This window comes from Capricornis sumatraensis, chromosome 20, assembly GCF_032405125.1.
Source record: "Capricornis sumatraensis isolate serow.1 chromosome 20, serow.2, whole genome shotgun sequence".
In the NCBI taxonomy this organism is placed as follows: Eukaryota; Metazoa; Chordata; class Mammalia; order Artiodactyla; family Bovidae; genus Capricornis; species Capricornis sumatraensis.
Genome location: NC_091088.1, coordinates 40,662,119 through 40,683,411, shown reverse-complemented (window position 1 = coordinate 40,683,411; position 21,293 = coordinate 40,662,119). Strand labels below are relative to the sequence as shown.

Genomic DNA, 21,293 nt, shown 5'->3' with positions numbered 1-21,293 from the left:
ATGGGAGCTCAGGGTAGCAGCAGGACACAACAGCAGGGGAGGGGCTGGGGCCCAGAGTTGGGGTGGGGACGAGGACTTGGGATCCTGGGGAGGCTCAGCACGGCCAGCTCTCACCCTCCACCCTTGGGTTTCAGACCTGAAGCTGCACCTGCAGAGCACTGACTATGGCAACTTTCTGGCCAATGAGGCTTCGCCGCTGACAGTGTCCGTCATCGATGACCGGCTCAAGGAGAAGATGGTGGTGGAGTTCCGTCACATGAGGAACCATGCATATGAGCCGCTCGCCAGCTTCCTGGACTTCATTACGTGAGCATCCTCTATAGTGCCTTTTTTCTGCCTGCAGGGTCCTCCCAGGTTGAGTGGCCAGGCTGGTCGTTCAACAGCCCCGGGCCCAGGCCATCACCTATAAAATGGGTCACCAGCCACTTCCTGCTGTCTGGGAGTCAGGTGGCACAAGTGTCCCATGTGGTCGCACTGGGTGAAGCTGCTTTCCCTGCACCCCTGGTGTCATGGAGACAAGGGGTGACAGGAGCCTTTTCTCTCATTCACCTTGAACACTCACAGGTCCCACCTCCCACCCACCAGGATGGGATCAGGGAATGGGCAGAGCTCTGAAGAGTCAGGTTTTGAGGAGGGACCATTTAGGCCCTGTGACCCTGTCTGGGCTGTGGCTCATCTGTTGTCTCTGCCCATAGCCCTGGGTCTCAGGGAGCAGGGGGCAGGGTGAGGGGGCTGCTGAGCACCTGGCCGCCTTTCTGAGCTCTGGCCCAGGCCCCTGTCCTGACATTTCTTGGCTGCCAAGATTTCCTGTGGTCTAACCCTTGGGTGCGGGCCTACATCCACGAAGCTCCTGGAGAAGCTGACAGGAAAGGACCCTGGGTCCTTCAGGCTGGGGAGGCCTTGGATGAGGCAGCTTCTGCTTGCCAGGTGCACCTGTGGGAACAGGGAGGTAGAGAGGCCCCTCTGCCAGGACGGCCCAGGAGCCAGGGCCTGGTGGACAAAGAGATGGCCCATGCCAGGTGGTTGCCCAGCGCAGGTGGTGGACAGAGGCGTGGGTGGCTGGCATCCAGGAGCGCACTCCACGTCGTCGGAGTATATGCTTGTGTTGTGGGAAGCCTTTCAGGTACTCTTCTGTGTACTGTCTAGTTAACCATTCCCTGATGGTGGTGCCCCCAGACCCGTGGATCTGTACACCCGCCACACCTGCATTTGCAGGAACAGGGCTGGAAGCCTGCTGCCCACCGCCAGCCAGGAGCAGCCGTTTACTCAAGATGCGTTGCTCAAGTAGGGCTGTTGCCGAAAGGGCCCTGTCCTAGGGTAGGGGTCACAGCCTGGGACACCCAAGCTCAGACTCTCTCCTGGCCTCTGGCCTCCTTCCGGGGGCCCACCCTGCTGTCCTGGCTGGGTCTGTGATCACACTGCCCTCGTCTCTGTCAGTGTACAGCCAACATGGTCCTACTGGGCAGAAGGCCAGAGAAGGGGTGGATCTCCTGCTGCGTTGGGGCTTATACTGCAGTGCCTGTCAGTCAACCCTAGCCTGGGCCTGTGTGGCCTTCACCCCAAGGCCAAGGCCAAAGGACGTACCAGGAAGCAGTGCGTTTATTACCAGAGCCCAGCCTTCGCCTTGTTTGCACAGGGCTCCCTCAGCTTCCTGGTGAAGTTCTGGCCTTGCCAGCTAGGCCGGCCAGAAGAGGCTGACCTCCTGCCAGCAGTCGGAGGGCACATGTCATCCATCTTGCTGCTGGCTTGGCCCCCTGCCTGTGCCGCCTGGCTTGTCTTGGTGCCCTCAGAGACTTGATCTCAGCCTGCCATGCCATGAAACTGGAGACAACTCTGAGCGTGACTGAGGCCTCACAGCCGCCAGCTCTTTGCTGGAGGTTGGCTGCAGGCACCGAGCTTGCTTAAAGCGGCCAAGCGCTGTCCTAGGGCAGACCGTCACTTCCCCGCCCCTTCCATTCATAGGTGATTGTGGCTCACAGCGTCCCATCCCCTCGCTCCTGCTCTCTCCTAGGAAGGACTCAGCAGCCACGTGTCAGTCCCCTTGAGCCTATGGCTGCTCGCTTCATGACCTCGTCATCTCCAGTGACCCACTCGTCTGGTCTCCATTTCAGCCACCCCCGCGATGGCTGCCCAAGACCATGTCACCACCTGGAACTGCTCCACCCCTGAAACCGCTGAGTCAGGCACCCCCTCTCTATCCACGGCCTTTAGGCCCTCCGGCCCACTCTCAGTCCCTTGAGGGACACGGGTTCCGGACTCAGCAGGGTCTGGACCTCGCTTCCTTCCCCACCACCCCTTCTGTCTTGGTTGTCCTCGCTCCCCAGCTGAGGTTCCCTGATCCATCATTTGAGCGCTCTTCTGCCAACTCCGCAGCTCTTTTGGCCGCCCAGCTCATGGTCCCGCCCGGCTGGCAGCTCCCCAGCCCTGGAGGAAGCCCAGCAGCCTCCAGCCTGCAGGCGCCCGCCCCCACCTCCGCTGCCGGGAGCAGAGCCGGGGAAGCCAGTGTTGGTGGATTTTCCCTGCTGCCAGACAGGCACGCTCACTAGTTCAGCTGGCCTGGCCTGTCCCTGCCCAGCTGGCTGCTTGCTCTCCCCACTCAGCACCCTGCAGCTCCCCAAGCTTCCCTCAAGGTGGGGCGACCACCTCCCCATCTTAAACACCCATCTATCTCCTGCCTCCAGCCTTCTCTCTGGGTAGACGGCCCACCTCTTCACTTCCAAATTCTTCCCAACAGCATCTAAAACAAGCTCAGATCTCTCACACCATTAAAAGCCCATCTCGTGTAGCCTAAATTTTTACATTCACTCTCTGTTCTCTCACCTCCTCCATCCTGAGCCTCCAGCCTGCTTCCAGCCATCCCATCATTCCACCACAAGGCCCCGGCTAAGGTCACCACTGACCTTCATGTGGCCAAGGTCTCCAGGCTTAATTAGGAGCCACATCCGCCTTACCTCCTTCCAGCAGTCTCCTTCCTCTCACGGTGTCTCTTTGATTTAACTCCTGCCTCCCTGGGCTGCTCCTCCACCTCTTCTTCTTCCTCCTTTCCACCTTCTTAACCTCCTCAACCCTGAGTCATCCCAGGAGTAAGGAGTGTTGCAGAAAGGGGTAAAGCCTTCGACAGAGAAGCCTTCCCCTGTCCAGGGGATCTTACCCCACCCTGGGGACTCACCACTGGCTTCCCTGAGGAGATGGCTGTTTGGCTGAGGCGAAGGGCATTTGAAAGAAGAATTGAGGGGAGGCTGAGGGAACCATACACATCCCGAGCAGCTAGAGCCTGAAGCTCCTGTCTCTGTTACCTTGTAGGAAAGGGATACCCTAGACATGTCCAGAAAAGGGAGCATCAGCTAGACAGCCCATCATGGGTGTAGAGGCTTGCAGGAACAATGCCACTGCTGTCCACAGACAAAGCTGGCCCAGCTAGGGTGGAGGTTGGGACCTGCACAGAGGTTAATCTTCACTCTAGCCTTCAGAGTCTTTTAGTTGCCTTTGGAGCTGCCCCAGGATGGTGGGCAGGCTTCTGCAGGTGAGTTCCTTGTCACTGAGGATGTGCAGGTAGAACCTGGGCAAGGCTTCCTCTGTCCTCCCATAATGAGAGACAATATCCAGTGCTTTTGTAGACCCCAGCCAGCCTTCAGCCAGCACACATGACCAGTGTGAGCTCTGAGCCGGTGCCAGGAGAGAGGGAGATATATGGATGCAATGGGATGGGTGCCTGTGGTGGTGCAGATAGCTTCTGGGGATGCTGGTGGGCAGTTGCCACAGATGGAACCAGGGGTCACAGGAGGCTTCCTCATTGAGAAGACTCCAGGGACAGATGGGGTTCGAGAGGCCATTCAGAGAGTGGGTGGCCAGAGTGGGGGCAGCTGCCTCATGTTCAGTGGAAAGGCCCTGAGTGAGAGAGATCCCACTGAAGTATGCCATCACCAGTCGTGTGGTTTTGAGATGATTCAGCTCAATTTCATGGTGAAAACATGTGATACTGCACCAACAGCTCCTTCCAGGCCCAGCCATTCACTTGCATGTCTGACATGGGACAGAGCCTCTATTAGGGCTTCTTAGCTTTGGAGAGGACCTTAATCTGGGCCATCTGATGATGGCTTCCCAGAGGAGGGTAGGCCCCAGAAGGGGAGCTAGAAGAGGGGCTTGTGGGAGGAGTTTGGTCTCTGGGGAGTTGCAGGTGGCCTCAAAGTTCTCTGACCTTAGATAACTGAGCCTCCCTGGAGGGGGCTATCCCCAGTGGGTAGCACCTGCCTACAGCCCAGGGCATCCACTGGCAGAGCCTAGATGACCTGCACCATCTTGGGGAGGAGAGGTCTCATATTCTGGTGTGCCAGTGGCTTCAATGTCACCAGCCAGGTGTGGGCAGCTGGAAAGTTTTGTCTCAGAACTGTGACCTCAGATGCCCAGTGTGCCTGTCAACACACGTGCCACTCTCCCCAGGTCACATTGCTCAAGCCTTGGGCTCTGCTGGGTCACAGCAGGCATCAGGTATCCCTAGGCTTCCCACTTCTGGCCCCCCAACCTTCATTGTCCACAGCTACCACCTGAGTTGACGGCAGGGTCTCTGTAGGCTGGGGTGCTGGACTAGGCCTCGCTCCTGCCCCGAGCAACAGCTAGTGCTGACACTGTTCTCCTGAGCCTGATGGAGAGGGTACAAGTGCTCTGTGATGCCCAGAAGGCTCAGGTTGAGTGGAAGGACCCAAGTGGACCTGGGGATAGGGCAGGATTTTAATAAGTTGAGGGTCAGGGTCTCACCAACTCTGCTGGAGGCTGTATTACAGTCATCCTGATTGCAGAGGGGAAACAGGCGTGACAGGTAAGGCCTGTCTTCTTTCCAAACTTGAAGCCATAGCTTGATATCACTTCACTTTCCACTGGGGCAGGGCTTGATAGGACCCAGATGTGATTGAGCACAAGTACGATTACTAGCAGCCTCTGTTCAGAGCGGTAGATGGGCCAACTGGCTGAGCTGGCTGGGGTGCATAGTCATCATGGCCGCCTCACCAGCATCAGACCTGGCCCCGAGGCCAAGGTGATGAGACCGTGGGAGTAAGCCATCATGCTCCAGCAGGTGGCGCCAGAGGGCACAGCAGAGGGACAGGGCTTGGCTGGGGGCTCTGAAGACTTCTTGGAGAAAGTGGCTTTCTGAACTCCATCCCAAGACTTCTGTCAGCCCAAGCTGACTCTTTGAAGGCACAGGGTGAAGGAAGGCCTCTGGGCAGAAGAATACAGACTGCCCCACTCCCACCCAAGAGGGCCTCTTTGACCTGGCGGGCAGACGCCTGTCCACTCCCCAGCTGTCTTTCTCTGGAGGGAGACGCTGACCAGCTGGAGCCTCACTCACTCCTATTAAGGCCGAGTAAGGGGAGGGCTGGGGGAGTGACTTTCTGGGGGCAGGGACGCAGCTGCTAAAGCCAGACTATGACAAGGAGGAGGATTTCCCTGCTTGCTGAAAGCCTTCACCTTGGGGGAAGAGCAGACAGCTGGGCCAGCAGCATCTCTGCCTTGCCCTGCCTCCTTTCATCCCAGAAAAGGAGATCCTGGCTCTCATTGGGCAGGGGAGAGAAGCAGGGGCTGCTGCCATAGCAACTTCGTCATTGACCTAGGGGAGGGAGCTGCTGGGCCCGGAGCAGGGTCGTCCAAGGCTGGCCTAGCCTAGATAGAAGGGGGGCTTTGGAAGGAAGTAGGGGGCTTTAGTTGGCTTAGCATTTCCCTTGGTGCCCAGCCAGGACTTCTAGCAGGAGTCTGCGGGCAGCCGGCGGTGGGATATCTCCAGCCCCCACATCTGCTGTCGGTGAATCATAGCTGGCCTGTTCCACATCACTGGAGGGACAGCCACAAAGCCAGACAGTGGAGTCTTCCCACGGGGCTCACCTCCGAGCCAGGTCAGGAGGGCCCTGATGCCAGTCCCACGCTCAACATACATGAATTCTCTGTGGTACAAGGAGTGGGGAGGTTTAGAGAAAGGAAACTGACTTGTGGAGAGTCCTCTAAGAAGACACGGTAAGATGGGGAGTGTAGAGTAAGGGCATGGGGACCTGGACATGAGAGGAGGTATGTAGACACTGGCCAAGGGACATCGTGCTCATCCGCTTTGTGGGGTGACAGGGCCTGGGGCCCCAGTCTCTGCACCTTACATCCTCTGACAGTGGGGCTGCTGATGCTGGTGGTGTGGGATCGGTTGGATAGTACAGCTCGAAGAGGTACAGAGTTCCCCGCCTGCCTGTCCAAAATCTGGTGAGAGCATGAAAGAGCATCTTCAGGTTCGGCATGGGGTCTCTGTGGCTCTCTTAGGGAACATCAGTGGGGCTGGATGGGTCACAAGTGGAGTGTTGTGGGTCCTGGGGTGCATGAGATTCTGGAGGCAGCAGGGGCAGGATAGGTGTGCTGTGCAGGGTAGGGGACGATGTGGGCTAGGACTGGAGACCACAGCACAGAACCCTAGCGGGTTCTCTTCGAAGTCCCTCCATGCTGCCAGCTGGGTCCGGTCAGGGACAAAAGGCTGGCCGTTTGGGCCTTGCGGCTGCGAATAGCCTCTGTCTGCCGCCCCCGGTTTGAGGAGGCAGGCCTGTCTCTTCTCAGCACACATCCTGCAGCTGACCCAGCCGGGTTGGGGTGGAGAGAGGGCAGCTGCCTGGCCCGAAGCCCAGGAGAGCAGAGGTCATAGCAGGGCGCTGGGCTGGGTGGGAGCTGGGGGAGTGTGTAGCAAGCAGGGGGGTGGGGGTCAGGTCGGGACAGGAACTGTGGTTTTCTCCTCCTGCCCCCTTCCTGGCAGGCCCTGTGGGAGCTCCCCCTGTAGCCAGCCCTGAGCTGAGGCCTAGGCCACCACCTTCCTCCTTTTCTTCCCTTGGAATTGGGGGCACTTCCTACCTTGGACAGTCTCAACACTGGGTGCTCAAGGTACTGTCACAGGACAGCTGGTGGCCCACCTGACAGCTAGGTGGGGTCTGTGCTCAGTGTTAGGGCAGCAGCCTCTAGGCCAGCTTCCACACTTCAGTGGGAGCCCCTCTCTGGCCTTGGAGCAGTCCCCCTCATGCCCCAAGCTCATCACTGGTGACAAGCCATAGGAGAGTTGTGGCTCCTGCAGCCTGACTGGGGCCCTCTGTTCCTCTTCACCCCATTCCTCATGCAGGTGACTACATAGAGCTCTGGGCCATGGCCCCTTTGTGGCCTTGTCTTAATGGGCGGAGGCAGAGCCCCTTGCCAAGTCTGAAGTGGGAGGCCCCAGCTCTCCAGCCCCTTCTGCTGCCTGTGTGCTGTCCAGAGCCAGTCTTCTGGGCCGGAGGGCACTGACCTGAGCCCCAGCTCCTTCCAGGTCTCTGGGCCCCCTCCAGGCCATCTGGGTGGATGCCTCGCGCTGGCCTCAGGCCCTAAGGAAGGAAGCAGCGCCCTGTGCTCCCAGTGGACTGCACAGGACAGCTCCTGTCCGTCTCAGCCTGACCTGCGGCCTTACTCTAGAGGGAGCCTCCCACTGTCTGATTTTCCCTAGACACGCCTCTTCCTACCCAACTCCCCAACCTTCCCCTCCTCTGGCCATCTCCCCCCGCCGCCCCACCCCCATCTCCCCACAGCAGCCAGAGTGACTGTGCTGCTCTTGCTTGCATCCTGCTCATGACCCCTTACGCTCCAGATGAAGTCAGGACCCTCAGCCGGGCCCGCCTCCAGGCTCCAGGCGCTGGTAGCACCGCCCTGGTTCCCCTCCCTCTGCCAGCCCTGACAGAGTTCAGTTCCTCGAATGCGTCTGCCACTCAGCAAATGCCTCCAGGTCTTTGCACACATTGTTCCCTCTTCCTGGAACATGCTTTCATCTCTCAGTTCTTTCATCCCCCAAGCTGGCCTGTGTGTCCCACCTCCGTACACCCATGCTTCCCACGTCCTGCCAAAACACTGGTTAAAACCCTGGGGGTCGTTAATGACCTGCTTCCCCGTCACTTGCTCACTCATAAGGGCATGAAGTACCCCCGACACACATCCCTCAGGGAGGGGCCATGTCTGTTCTGTGCTTCTGGTGCTGAAGGAGGGAGCACCCTTGGGCAGGGAGAGGAGCCTGAGGCAGTGCTTGCAGTTGAGGGGTTGATGGCCTGCCCAAGTGGGGGATGGGGCACGGCATTGTGTCCAGACTTCAAGGGGTCCGTGCTGTTGTGTGCCTCCCGCAGTTACAGCTACATGATCGACAACGTAATCCTGCTCATCACGGGCACGCTGCACCAGCGCTCTATCGCCGAGCTTGTGCCTAAGTGCCACCCGCTCGGCAGTTTCGAGCAGATGGAGGCCGTGAACATCGCACAGACACCTGCCGAGCTCTACAATGCTATTCTGGTGGACACGCCCCTGGGTGAGCGGCCCTGCCGGAGGAGGGAGAGGCGGGCAGTGGCATCAATGTCAGAGCCTCTGGGTGGGGTTTTTTGGACCCTGGGGGCAGCCTGGAGCCAGAAGGTGAGGCCCACCCATGGCTGCTTACCTTTTTCTTCCTGTCAGATTCGCCTCCCATTCTCTTTTCTTCGTCCTGCCTTCTGCTCCCTTCCTGCTGCTTTCACTGGGCCAGGCAGACTACCCCCAGGGCCTGACTGAGACGATCTAACTTCGTGAATCTGGCTGATTTTTCAGAATGCAGAGGAAGGCAGAGCTCAGGGGGCCTGGGTCCCTCGGAGTCTTGGGAGCTCTGACAGACCGTGGCCCTAAGCTGGGCTGTAGTGACTTGCTGCCCATGAGGCAGAGGAGGGATGGAAACAGCTTCACTTGCTCCACCAAGCAGGTCCCAGGGGCCAAGTCAGGCAGTGTCCAGCAGGATGCAGAGTTCATGTCAGAAGCCAAGGAAGGAAGGGGAACTGGGAGCTTCCTACAGGGCCTCGCCTAGGCAGCATTGGCCCCTGCCTGCCTTGGAGGGGGGCTGGAGAGAGGCACTAAGGCTATCGCCAGCTAGTGTCCTCATAGCCAGCACGCTAGTCCCCAGGACACCACCTCCAGGAAGCTGCCAGGATTGTACAACTGGGCCCAAAGCTGCACTTGGTCCTGCAGTAAGAGGCATAGGCCTTACCTGCTTGGCCTTATCTACACAATATCTTAACCTCTCATGGTAACTCTGAGCTAGTTCTAGGCTGTCGGTGGCTTCTTCAGGTTCTCCATCTCTAAAGAAGAAACAGACCAGTGAGTCCATGAGCTCCCTGGGGATCAACGGGCTCTCTTCTGCTTTGGCCTCTAATGCCAGCCCTAAAATGGTTCCCTGGGTCCCTGGTCCCTGCTCACCCAGCTGTCGTACTCAGGTCTTGTTCTGAGGAAAAGGAGTTTTCCACATGTGGGCCCCAGGCCCTCCTGGGAGATGCAGAGAAGTGGGCTCCAGGCCCTGAATCCACAGCTGCCCCTGGAGAAGGGAGGATGTCACAGCCTCTTATGCAAGCCTGTCTTTGGCATGATCTGAGCTTGGGTCTGCCCCAGAGGCGATTAGATCATGTTATGGCTGGCCGCCTCCTTTGTGAATCAATTTTAGTAGCAAGAAGGCTAGAGAAGCTCAGGTCAGTATACACGGCCTGGAGTATGGCTTCGGTCACTTCTAAGGCAATAGTCTAGGCCAGGTTGGTGCCCCCCCATCCCCCACTTCCCAGCCAGATGGGCCTTGTGGCAGGGGTCCTCTGTGCCCTGCAGGGGCAGTTGAACATCAGCAGGATTCTTGCCTAGGCTGAGAGTCCGCTAGCCCACCCCTCACACCATGTCTTTCCTCCCCAGCGGCATTTTTCCAGGACTGCATCTCAGAGCAGGACCTCGATGAGATGAACATCGAGATCATCCGCAACACGCTCTACAAGGTAGCGCCCCCGGGCCCTGTGGTGGTGGCGAAGTGGGTTGGTGGGGCCATGGGCATGGTGGGCTGGTGGTTTACTGGGGTGCTGGGACAGGACGCAGTTCCATGGGCTCCTTTCCCAGGGGCTTATCTGCTCACTTTCTGGCTTCCGTGACTGGCGCAAGACGCATGGAACAGGTTTTCCACCCCTTGGGCCCAGGTAAAATCAGCAGGAATGGCTAGGGCTCCTGGATTGCCACTCCCCCTGCATCCAGGAGGGTCACTGGCCACCACCCAGGCCATAACTCTCAGGCTTACCCCACCTGGACTGTTGCCAGCAAGGAGCACCTGAGCACAGTGGGAGAGGGACCCAGCCAGGTGTGGCCAGGTCCCTGTGTCCCTCTCAGTTTCCCGGGTCTAGGGCTGGTGCCACATGCCACCATCTTCAACCCTACCCACCTTCTGCTTCCCATCAGGCTGTGCACTAGCTGATGACCCCTGAAAACAAAATGGGCTTGGGATTCCTGGGTCAGCACTGCCCCGGCTCAAAGAGGTTAGGAGCAGGCTTGGGAGCTAGGGAAGGGTGCTGGCCAGGGACCAGTGAGGACTGTTTGGGGCAGACTGGGCTCTGGCCATAGTGAGGACCTCTGAGGGGTCAGCAGTGGGCAGGCCCGGAAGGTAGATAACACTTGCTGACAGCCCTGCTGACCTAACCTGAGAACATCTGTCTCTTAGATCTTTACAATGAGGCCCTTCTCCTTCCCTACTTGGAACTAGGTGGCCAAGACAGTTGCGGCCTGAGCCCACGCCCTCCAGTCTCGCTGCAGGGGTCTGGGCCAGAGGGCAGGGCGGGTGTGCAGGTGGGTGAAGGGCCCACCTGGAGGTTGTAGTAGTGGAGGCACAGGGCCAGCACATGCAGAAGCCAGTGTGGAACACGAGCCAGGTGGCAGGCAGTTCGCTGTGGAAGTGCCGGTTCCGGCTAGACAGTGGGAGATAGACCTGGAAAGAAAGGATCAAGTCAGGCACAGGATCAGGTGCCCAGGGCCCTGAATGCCAGGGCAGAAGTTTGACTTTTACCCTGTAGGGCAGGGTCAGCCAGGGAGGATTTTCAGCAGGGCAGAGTATCATCAGAGTTTGGCGGACAGACTAGAGGGGATGAGATGAGAGGCAGGAAGGCTGTTGGCTTCTGTACTCCTTGGGGCTGCTCTGGGAGCTAGGTAGGCATCGGTATGCCAGTTGTAAGAGGAGATTGAGGGCTCAGAAAAGTGGAGTGGGCTGCCTGAAGCCACAGCCACTTGCTAGACCCTGGGCAGCACTTGCACATTGCACCTGGCTCAGCCTGCCTGCAAAGCAAGTGCTCTCCTCTGCTAATAGGGAGATGGGGAGCATGGGGCAAGGGGGGTGGTGGGGGCAGGCAGTGAGAGCTGGCTCTCGTGTGTTAGTGTTCACAACCCACCCCCCCTGCAGTGCTCCTGGCTCCTTGCCAGGTTCCCTGCCCTGAGGCAGGGTGAGGGGTGGGTGAGGCTGTCCCCTCGGCCTCACCCATGCCCTCACCGGACCTGACTGGTTCTAGCTGGAGTCACTCGCGAGGGCTGCCTGGGCACCAGCTTGTAAACACCGACCCAATGCTGTGGGCGCCATGCCAGGCCCGCCCGTCAGGTCATGTCCCAGCCCAGTAGCCACAGATGGGAGATTAGGCAGACCCCCAGTAGCGGGTGGGAACCGTAGGCAGCTGGTGCAGCAGACATGGGCTGGCAGATGCCAGGGGACAGGGTGGAGGTGGGAAGGTGACCTTGGTACTTGAGCCTTTGGGGTCTTGCCAGTTTCTTCAGCTGCTCAGCCTCCAGAAGAAAGTCTGGGCCTATTCCACCAGCCTCCACCACCCTGGGGTCAGTCTTTTCAGGGTCAGCCCAGCTTGGCAAAAGCTGGTGGCTTCCCCCACAGAGAGGAACTGCAGTCCCCTCTGGGACAGGCCTGAGATTGGACACACCCAAGTTGGCTGGTCATAGGAAAGGAGATGGCTGGGGACGGTCCCAGGGGAGACTAGTGCCACTAATCCATGGTAGGATTGGCAGCTGTTTCTGTCACCCAAGTCCTCTGTTATGCTGGGGTCCACTCTCCCTTCCAAGCTGCTTACTCCCTGACTGGTTCTAGACTTGTTTCCTGTGACTCGGTCCCCTCGGGTCTTCCCCTGAGCCCAGCTTGCCCAGCGCTACTGGCCAGGCTTGGCCTGGGCTTGTGGACTCCTGGGTCTCATTTCACCTCCTCTCTTGGGCCAGTGGAACCCGTGCCCACATCACACAGTGGGCGGAATGTTCTCTGCAGCTTGGAGGGCAGACCTCCACACAGAAAGCTTCCCCTGCCTCCCCAGCTCTCACCCCCAGCTCAGAAGCCTGTAGAGCCAGAGTCCCTGTGGCTGTGCCACCAGCTAGGACCCTGGAGGATCTGAGTAGAGGAAGCTTCCCAGAGGTCATGAGACTCTGCCCCTCTTCCTTCACAGGAAGAGGTTCAGGGAAGGAAGCCTGGGCCTGGCTGGTCTCAGGAGCTAGTCCTTGGAGGGACCTGAGGCCTGGGCTGACCTGGCTTCTCCTTACACCCGGCAGATCCAATTTGCCTGGGCAGCAAGTGCTTGTTCCCGCTGGCAGCCCAAGTGTTCAGCCATCGCACTGCAGGGCTGACGTCCGCGCAGGCAATAACCATCCCTCAGCAGGAGCTAGGTTGACAATCTGGTTCCTGCTGTGTGACTGCCTAGGGGATGGGAAGAGGAGGAGGTGCTCTTTAAGGTGGGGTGCTGAGAGGGGCTGGGGCACCCAGTCCAGGCTATCTCCATAAACTCTCAAGAGTCACCATGCTTCACTAGCCCATCAACATGTGATTTTCTGAGGCTGAGAGGAGGTTTGGAGAAAAGACAGGCAGAGAAGCCGGGGCAAGACAGGGCCCCTCTCTGAGCCCGATCCTCACCGCACCACGAGGCAGACAGTGGGTCAGAAATTGCTCTCTCGCTGCTGGGTGGGGGAGGCAGCAGGCTACTGCTGCTTGGCTGATGCACAGTGAAAATCTGTGGCTGTTTGGGGGGCTCTGACATGGGGGCTGCCCTGGCCAGTCCATGGGTATGATATTTGGATTAACCATGAAAGGAGCTGGGGAGGGAAGAAAGGAACTGTGAGGGGGAAGCCTGGCAGGCCCACCTCGAGTCTCCCTGCCTAGGCTGATTGAGCCCCATGCCCTGCACAGGCCTACCTGGAATCCTTCTACAAGTTCTGCACCCTGCTGGGTGGGACCACGGCCGACGCCATGTGCCCCATCCTGGAGGTGAGTACCTGCCTCCGTCCCACCTGCTGGTGCCCTGGGCCTGGCGTGGGGAAGCCCTGATAACTGACTGGCTACTGCCTCCCTCCCATTCTCTCTCTCCGGCACCCCACAGTTTGAAGCAGATCGCCGCGCTTTCATCATCACCATTAACTCCTTCGGCACAGAGCTGTCCAAGGAGGACCGTGCCAAGCTCTTCCCGCACTGTGGACGGCTCTACCCGGAGGGCCTGGCCCAGCTGGCTCGAGCTGACGACTATGAGCAAGTCAAGAACGTGGCCGACTACTACCCGGTGAGTGGCCTGACTGGGACGGGGGGCAGGCCTGTTGGCACCCACATCCCCACCCCGCACCCAACAGCGCCCTCGTGCTCATGCTTCCCTTTCCCCCACGCCCCGCCCCCGTTCTCCTGAGTCAGGAGTACAAGCTGCTTTTCGAAGGTGCGGGCAGCAACCCTGGAGACAAGACCCTGGAGGACCGATTCTTCGAGCACGAGGTGAGTGCTGGGCCTGCTTGTCGAAGGGAGGGGTTGGTGGCCTAGGCCTGACTCCGGTCCCAGCCCCTTGCACACCACTCCTTCCTGTGTCTGCAGGTGAAACTGAACAAGTTGGCCTTTCTGAATCAGTTCCACTTTGGTGTTTTCTATGCGTTTGTGAAGCTCAAGGAGCAGGAATGTCGCAACATTGTGTGGATTGCCGAGTGCATCGCCCAACGCCATCGGGCCAAGATTGATAACTACATCCCTATCTTCTAGCACCCTGGACCAAGGCTCCCTAGTGCGTGTGTACATGTGTGTCTGTGTGCTGTGACAAAGCTCACGGCTCACCCACCTGCCCTGGGGGAGCATGCTGTCCCCGTGGCTGCCCCGCCTCCCTGACCCTCTCCGAGACCGCTCTTGGGCCTGCAGGGGGGCTGGGCACCTGCTCCCACACCAAGGATGGACCAAGCCCCCACCTCCAGAGCAAGGAGGCCCCCTCAGCCCTGTGTTTACAGCCGCTGACGTGTCTGAGAAGCATGTGGTCACTTTTGTGTCCCTCCCTAACCCAAGAACCCCTGGGGGGAGTGTGAAACTTCTCTTCCCTCAGTGGGCCCCCCAGAGCCATGGCCATGATAAAGTATGTGTGTTTTTGGGAAATGGGGGAGTAGCTCTGCCTTTCCAAGATAATAAAAACTTCTCTAAGCCCAGCTGTCTTCTGTCTCCTTTGGGCCCTGGCCCCTCTCCCAGATCCCCAACTTGCCTCAGGCCTCCTGAGCCCACCCCCACCTAAGCCTTCTACCTCCCTTCCTCGGGTGGCAGCCCTTGGCTGGCCTTGTCCCTGTGCAGCCAGGCTCCTCGGGGCGGGAGGTTGGTGGCAAATGGCCCCTTTCTCTGCCGGAGGCTCCAACAGGCCCATGGAGTGGGCTTCTGACTCTAGAGGGCCCCTAGGGCTCCCTGTTTGCTTCATTGAGCACCACAACTCCCTGGACTGGGGTCATTACCCCCGTTTCACGCTGAGGAAACCTATGGATACGTGATCTGCCCAAGGTCACTGAAGGGGGTTGGATGTAAACCAGGTCCTGTGCCCAGGCCCCCATGCTGAGCCCTGGGGGTTGCCCAGGCAGTTTCTGGTCTGTCACACGGCCACAGCCTGTCACTAGGCAAACAGAGCATTTCCCCTATTCTAGGAGAAATAAAAATTTGTCTTTATTCAAAAAGTGTCAATCAGGTGAGTATGTAGCCTCCCTGTGGCTTAGGGGGTTTGGGGTGGGTGGTCAGGGCCCTAATCCTTGAGCCAGTCAAGAAACAGGATTCACCCTTCAAATCACAGCACTGAGGCACTGGTGCCAAGAAATAATCCTGAGGGGGTCCCCAACCTACCTAATCTCGCCTTAGTTTGCAGAGGCACTGTCTGTAGGATCCTAGCTAAGGCTCTAGTTAAGCCTTGAACTAAACTTCCCATCCAGCTGGGTTCTGCAAGCTGCATGGTGGAGCCTTGTGCCCAGGAGGGTCTGTTTGGGCTCATGAAGCAGGAGAGGCCCAGAGGTTCACTGGAAAGCCTTCACCTCACCAGGCCTGGCCTGTGGCATCGGCAGTGCATGGGGTTGGGGTCCTTTGGGCCAGGCTCTAGGGCAGACCTTGGGGGTCAGAATACCTGGAAGAGGAGCAAGGGCACAAGGAACCTCCTCTGCTGGAGCTGCTCTACATGTGCCCTGCTCACTGGGCAGTGGGAGAGGGGTCCAGTCTGGGGCCTTGGTCCTGGGCTATGTCCCGGGCAGAGGTAAGGCCAGGCTGGCCAGCCTGTAGTGCTCTTGGCACATAGGGACTGATGAAGAAGGACTGCAGGAAACGCTGCCGCAGGCCCTCAGGCAGGTAGTAGTGGATGAAGTATATGAGCCCCAGGCCATGACCTGGGTAATAGCGGCGGCGTGGCTGGGCCGCCAGCAGCGCATCGGTGATGGCATCTACCACCGGGCTGAGGTCTGGCAGGGCCTGGCTCAGAGAGTGCAGGAACTGCCCATTCAAGTGCTCGATGTAGTCCTCACCATAGGCCTGCAGCAGCTCTTGCGGCAGGGTGGCCAGCAGCTGCTGCTTGCGCTCTTCCCACTGGTGCACGTCCTTCACTGACTCTGCGGAAGGAGTGCCAAGGCCAGAAAGGGGTCAGTGAGGGAAGCCAAACCCAGACCCAGGTCTCTAACTCACAACCTGAGACCCGCCCCCAGCCAAAGTCAGGCCCATTCCTCAGACCCAATCCCACTCCAGAGAAGACCACACCCACCCTGCCTTCCTCCTCTCCCCCGACAGGCCCCACCCCTAAATCCCTGAGCCTCACCTGTCTTGAAGCAGGCAGGCTGGATGATGCTGACCTTGACACCCCAGGGCAGAAGTTCACAGCTAAAATTGCCCATCAGCAATGCCAAGGCCGCTTTGGAGGTCCCATAGGCAGCCAAGCATGGAAACGGCATGTCTCCTGGGGATGGATTGGGAGTGGCGGATGCCTCAGCCTGGGCCAGGGACTCCAGTATCTCTCCCTGCCCAGCAGAGGCATCTTTTCTGCTCCAGTGCGGGAGGACCCTCACCTGCTGGGCTGCTTACGGTCACAATGCGACCACTCGAACGACGCAGCAGTGGCAAGAGGCCTTTGGTCATCTCTAGTGCACCAAAGAAGTTCACCTCCATGCAGGTGCGGAAAGTGGCCACCGGACACAGCTCTGCATCCGCCACGAAGATGTTCTGGCCCGCATTGTTGACCAGGCCCCACAGACCTGAGGGCATGGAGCCAGGAGGGAAGCTGCGGGTCAGTCCCACAGCACACCTCCAATCCTGGCCCCCTCACATCTGCCCAGCCATGCCCTTTCCTGGCGAAGTTGAGCTTACTGACCAGTGCTGGCGGTGTGGACCTTGGTGAACTCCAGCACACGGCTAATGTCTGCTGGCTTGGTCAGGTCCATCTGCAGCAGCTGCAGACGAGAAGAACAGCAGGCACGCAGCTCTAGGGCGCCAGGGCTATTCAGATCCAACACAGTGGCCAACACTGTGAAGCCCATGGCGTCAAGCTTCTTGGCCGTCGCGTTGCCAAAACCAGAGTCACAGCCTGGTCAGGGAAGGATGGACAGCCAGTAAATGCCACCATGGCCCAGTTCAGCCTGAGACAACCCAGGGTCACCATGGCCTGGATGAGATCCAGGCTCCTGACTCCTGACTTCACAGCATCAGCAGCCCTCCCTTCCTAGGCTCATCTCTGGGAGGCTTGGACCCTCTGGCTGAGCTCCTGAGGTCCAACTCTTTCACAGCTGTCATCTCCCTGACCCCTCATAGCGACCCTATCAAACATGGCTTATGATCCCCACTTTACAGATGAGGAAACTGAGATCTAGTAATGCTAAGTTGCTTCCCCCAAAGTCACTCAGCTGGCACACAGTAAGGTCAGGACCCTGTTGGTAGGTCAGCTGAGACCAGCCCCAGCCCTGATGTCCTTCTGTCTGCTTGAGATCAGGCCTCAGCTCGCATATGCAGATATTACTCCCTAGCCTCCCTTCCTTTCTCACTGCCCTTGCCCAGCATTCTTCCTCTTACCTGGACACCGAAGCAGCCCCCTTTTTTCGTTCTGTCCCACTTTGTCTCCTTGAATCCATTCTCTGCCTAAGTAGCCCAAGGGATCCTTCCCAAAATAACAATACCCTCTGCTTCTGGAAACTTCTCCAAGGCTCCCCACAGCCCTTAGGATAAAGCCAATGTGCTCTGTCCCCATCATCTAGGCCCTGTACCACCTGAGCTCCACCTTCCTTTCCAGTTCAGCACCCTCTACTATTCCAGGCTCGAGGCAAGCTGGAGGCCCATCCCCACCTCATGCTTGGCCCTTGGAATTCCAGTGAATGGCAACACTGGGACATTCTCTGAGCCTCAAATAACTTGCCCCCAGGACAGGGTCACAGTGGATGAAGACAAGAACAGATCTGCATTAGAATCCCTTCCCACATCCATCAAATGTGATCTGAGGTCAGTTACCACTCTTGGAGGCTTAATTTCCTGGTTTTGGTATGCAGAGAGATAAACCACGAGGCAGAGCCAGTGTAGGGGTCTAATAAACCCCGGCTCCTTTGATTGTTCCCATTCCAATCCAGCTCCTTGGGTGGTCAACAAGAGGGGGTGTGGAGAGGGGGGTGACCAGTGAGGAAGGAAGCTCTTTAGAGCCTGCCCCCATGGTGGTCCTGCTGATCAGAGGTTACAAAGTGGTTCTGCGCAACCAGCTCCCCCCTTCTCTCTGTTGAGGGAGAAAACAAAGCTGGGGGACTGCAAGCTGGGCTTTGTGTAGCTGGGAGCCCACTAGCCAGCCCAAGCTGAGGGGTACTTCCTGGGCAAGTCTGGCTGGAGGAGGGGAATGAGCACGTGTGTGTGTGTGTGTGTGTGTGTGTGTGTGTGTGTGTGTGTGTATGTGTGTCCCCACTTGCCTAAGCTCCCTTCCAGAGCAGACAAGCCCTTCACAGGGAAACTAAGGCCTCCCAGAACCTCAGCTCTGAGGTCCCAACACAATCACCCCCACCTTTCCTTTCATACCCTCTTGCTCACCTGTACACACTCAGAAACCTACACATACCTCCAACCTACCTGCAGAGAGGTGTGAACAACAATGGCTCACTTCCATGAGACCCATACTGCCCAGCAATGCACAGATGTGCACACAAAGTACCCAGTCACTCCACCCAAACCCTGACCCCAGGGCTGAGCTTCCCAAGTAGCCTCGGCTAGGGGTTCTCAGGAGCATTCCCAGGGAGGGGTGTGTGGCAGTTCTGGCAGGCTCAAGGCACTGTGTTCCTAGCAAGTGAGGCAGGGCCTGGTCACCTATTTGTACTGCAGTCAGTAGTGAGTGAAGAAACCCCAGAGTTTAGGGGCATTGGGAAGCTTGGAGGTCAACTCTCGATGTTTAGATGGGGTGGGTTGGGCAGTCTACTTCCCCTTTTCCATTGCGGGATTTTGCAACCAGAACTGAGGGAAGACTCAGTCTTACCTCACTCTCAAGATCAAGGGTAGGAGGTCTAACAGTAGCGGCACAAGGACCTGAGGTGAGATCCCAGGAAAGATTGCCTGGGTCACTAGTATCTGAAGATGACCTGGATCCTGAGGAGGCGGAACTCACTAATCAGAAGGCAGGAAGGGAGCTGTCCGGTCCCTGGGGGCAGAAACTCTTTGCTTTTGTACTAGGAGGTCTGTCATCTCTCCTTCCTCAGAGCACTAAAACTGGGGACCCTTGAAACTTCTCACTCTACCCTGAACTCACATCTCTCCCACCCAACCTGAGCCATCCTCTATCTCCACCATCTTTACTGAAGCTCAAACCCTCCTGCTACCTTCACCTGAGTACATTCTGACTTCTTGCTGGGCATTCAAGGCCCCTTCCAAGGAAACAAATGCTTGTCTCACCTCATCTCAGCAGCTAGACTGCTTACTGGCTGGCCCCTTCCCCCTCAGGCCATGCTTATCCCTGCTTCAAGCCTCTGGCGCACACCCTTTGTCTGATCCAAAACACCTTCCACACTCTTACCTATCTCCACTTATCTTCTGAGGCCCAGCTCAAGGATGGCCTCCTCTGGGAAGTCTTCCCAGCTTCCTCTGATCATGCAGGGCCCCCTACTGGACCGAGGTCTCTGAGAAGCCACTCACCAGTGCAAGAGAGAGAACCCTGAGCACCTGTCCAAAGCCATGCGGGTTAGGGGAGAGCCCAGGCTCCCCTTCCCCGACACTAGAGCCAATAGTGTCCTATACAGTAGTGCCCACTTTCTCTCCCTCTCCACTCTGGGTCTCAGCTCCTCCTTCCCTCCTTCTGGTGATATATTTATTCCTTGTTCCAGACAAAGAGAGCTCAACAAGGTGGCCAGAGGCACCTGAGCCCAGCTCTCTAAGACCTCACCTCCTTCCCAGGCACAGAGGACCAGGAGGAATGGTGGTGGCATAATGAGTGCAGACTCCGGACAACTCCTTCACAGTTTGGGTCTGGGTGGTGGGATCTGAGAGGTGGCTGAATGTCCAGCTGTCCCTCATGATGACCCCAAGCTTTTCTGAACTCCAAGGAGCCCAGTCAATTGGGAGAAGGGGGTCCCAACTCTCCATTTAAGCCTATTCCTCCTGGTCCCAGGGAAGAGACAAGACCTCCCACGTGGGGATGTTAGGCAGAGTTCAAGGGGTGAGGATTTTCTGAAGTCCCTCAGAGCAGTGTCCTCTGTCGGAAGACTGCTGTCTTGGAGAGGGACATAGCATAAATCCCAGGCTCCAGGAGGCTCCTTTAGCAGTCTCCCCTGCGCACCTGCCCACTCCCTTCCTCCTTTTCCCTTCAACACTCCCCAAAGCTGTAGGTAGTCAACCCGGACTTGGGGAGGTGCCCTGCGCTTCCTACTTGGCTAGCTCCCTGAACCCAGGGGAGAGGGGCTTCCCCACTTCTCGGCTGGGGGTCCCGCGTTGCCTTGGCATGCCCACAAGGAGCCCTCTGGGTGTCCGGTCCCGCCCTCGAACCGGGAGTCGCCGCGCTCCGCGCCCCGCGCACTCACCGGTGATGAGCACCGCGCGAGTCGCCACGGGCAGGCGCTGCGGGCGCGCCAGGCGGGACAACACGATCCAGCCGGTGGCGGCCAACACGGCAAGTGCGGCCAGCGGGGGTAGCAGGCGCTGGCACAGCCAGTCGAGCGCGGCCAGCAGCGCCAGCGCAGCCAGCAGCGGGCGGCCCAGACGCAGGTCTGCGCGCAGCAGCTGCAGCAGCGCACGGGCCGCCACGAGCAGCCAGGCGCCGCCCGACGGCCAGGGCCAGCTTTCCATGGCGGCCGGGGCGGGGCGGGGCAGGGACCGGGCTGGAGAGCAGGGACTGGGACTCGGGGCTGGGACGCGGGGTGCAGCAGGACACCAGCCAGGGGCGGGAGGGGATACTCGCTTTCTCTGTTCGCCCTCGGGCCGAGCTTTTAAAGAGCCCCGGGGGCGGGGGCGAGGGCGGAACGGAGGCGGGGAAGGGGCGGGGCTTTCCTTTACTTCTCTGCCCGCACCCCTTGCCGGGCAGGTGCCCCCACCTCTACCTCCCGCCCTCTGCCCCGCCCCCGCGGTCAGATCCGCTTTCGAAGAAGCCGGAACCAAGTCCCAAAGTTGCTGCTCAACTGCTCAACTCGCCGCTGGCCGTTCCCAGGAGAGCTGCGGTAGGTCTAGCCCTAGTGCCCCCCATGCGCTCACTCCTGCGCTGGTCCGCTGAGCCACGACTGCCAGGTGAGCACATCCACAGCTCACACTTGCTCGGGACACTTGAGGACACACGCAACCTCCATCCTCACATTGACCGCACCTCCGCGGCCAGCCGTGCCTGCCAGAACACCTCGGGGAACCAGCCCGCCCTCACCCGGCAGCCTAGGCCAACGCCGGCGTAAGCACCATGCCTTGAGCGGCCGCAGGTGCCCAGCACACACGCTCACACCTAAGCTACCTGCGGCCACCGACCGATTTGGGGCTGGGGGCTAGGTGGAGCAGGGTGACAGACCAGATTCTTGGGAGTCTCTGCCCCGCAATTCCCCCCTTCCTTCCACTTTCCAGCCCTGGGTTTGCAGCAAACCCCGTCCCCACAATCTACCCCCACACACAATCCCTCCCCCGCCCCCACCGCCCCCGTCCTCCTGCCACACAAGTGTACGTGTGTGGGCACGGGTGTGTGGAGAGGAAGTTCTGTGGAAGCATCTAGGCCTCCGATTAACTCCAGCCC

The 21,293-nt window shown here is 58.8% G+C and overlaps 2 protein-coding genes across 2 annotated transcripts in view; one reads left to right on the top strand and one right to left on the bottom strand.

The window, feature by feature from the left end:
* Positions 1–14,244, top strand: part of ATP6V0D1 (ATPase H+ transporting V0 subunit d1) — a 37,938-nt gene extending 23,694 nt beyond the window's left edge. Inside the window, exons 2-8 of the mRNA XM_068992298.1 lie at positions 135–306; positions 8,157–8,335; positions 9,724–9,803; positions 13,013–13,090; positions 13,203–13,379; positions 13,505–13,582; positions 13,679–14,244. Coding sequence (XP_068848399.1) covers positions 135–306; positions 8,157–8,335; positions 9,724–9,803; positions 13,013–13,090; positions 13,203–13,379; positions 13,505–13,582; positions 13,679–13,840 — 926 coding nt within the window. The 3' untranslated portion in view covers positions 13,841–14,244. The remainder of the gene's footprint in view (positions 1–134; positions 307–8,156; positions 8,336–9,723; positions 9,804–13,012; positions 13,091–13,202; positions 13,380–13,504; positions 13,583–13,678) is intronic.
* A 1,036-nt stretch (positions 14,245–15,280) lies between these two features.
* Positions 15,281–20,371, bottom strand: HSD11B2 (hydroxysteroid 11-beta dehydrogenase 2). The gene is made up of 5 exons (XM_068993312.1): positions 20,107–20,371; positions 16,446–16,658; positions 16,144–16,329; positions 15,897–16,034; positions 15,281–15,693 (listed from the first exon to the last, which is right to left on the bottom strand). Exons 1-5 carry the CDS (start codon positions 20,369–20,371, stop codon positions 15,281–15,283), a joined length of 1,215 nt encoding a protein of 404 aa, XP_068849413.1.
* Between the last annotated feature and the right edge of the window lie 922 nt (positions 20,372–21,293).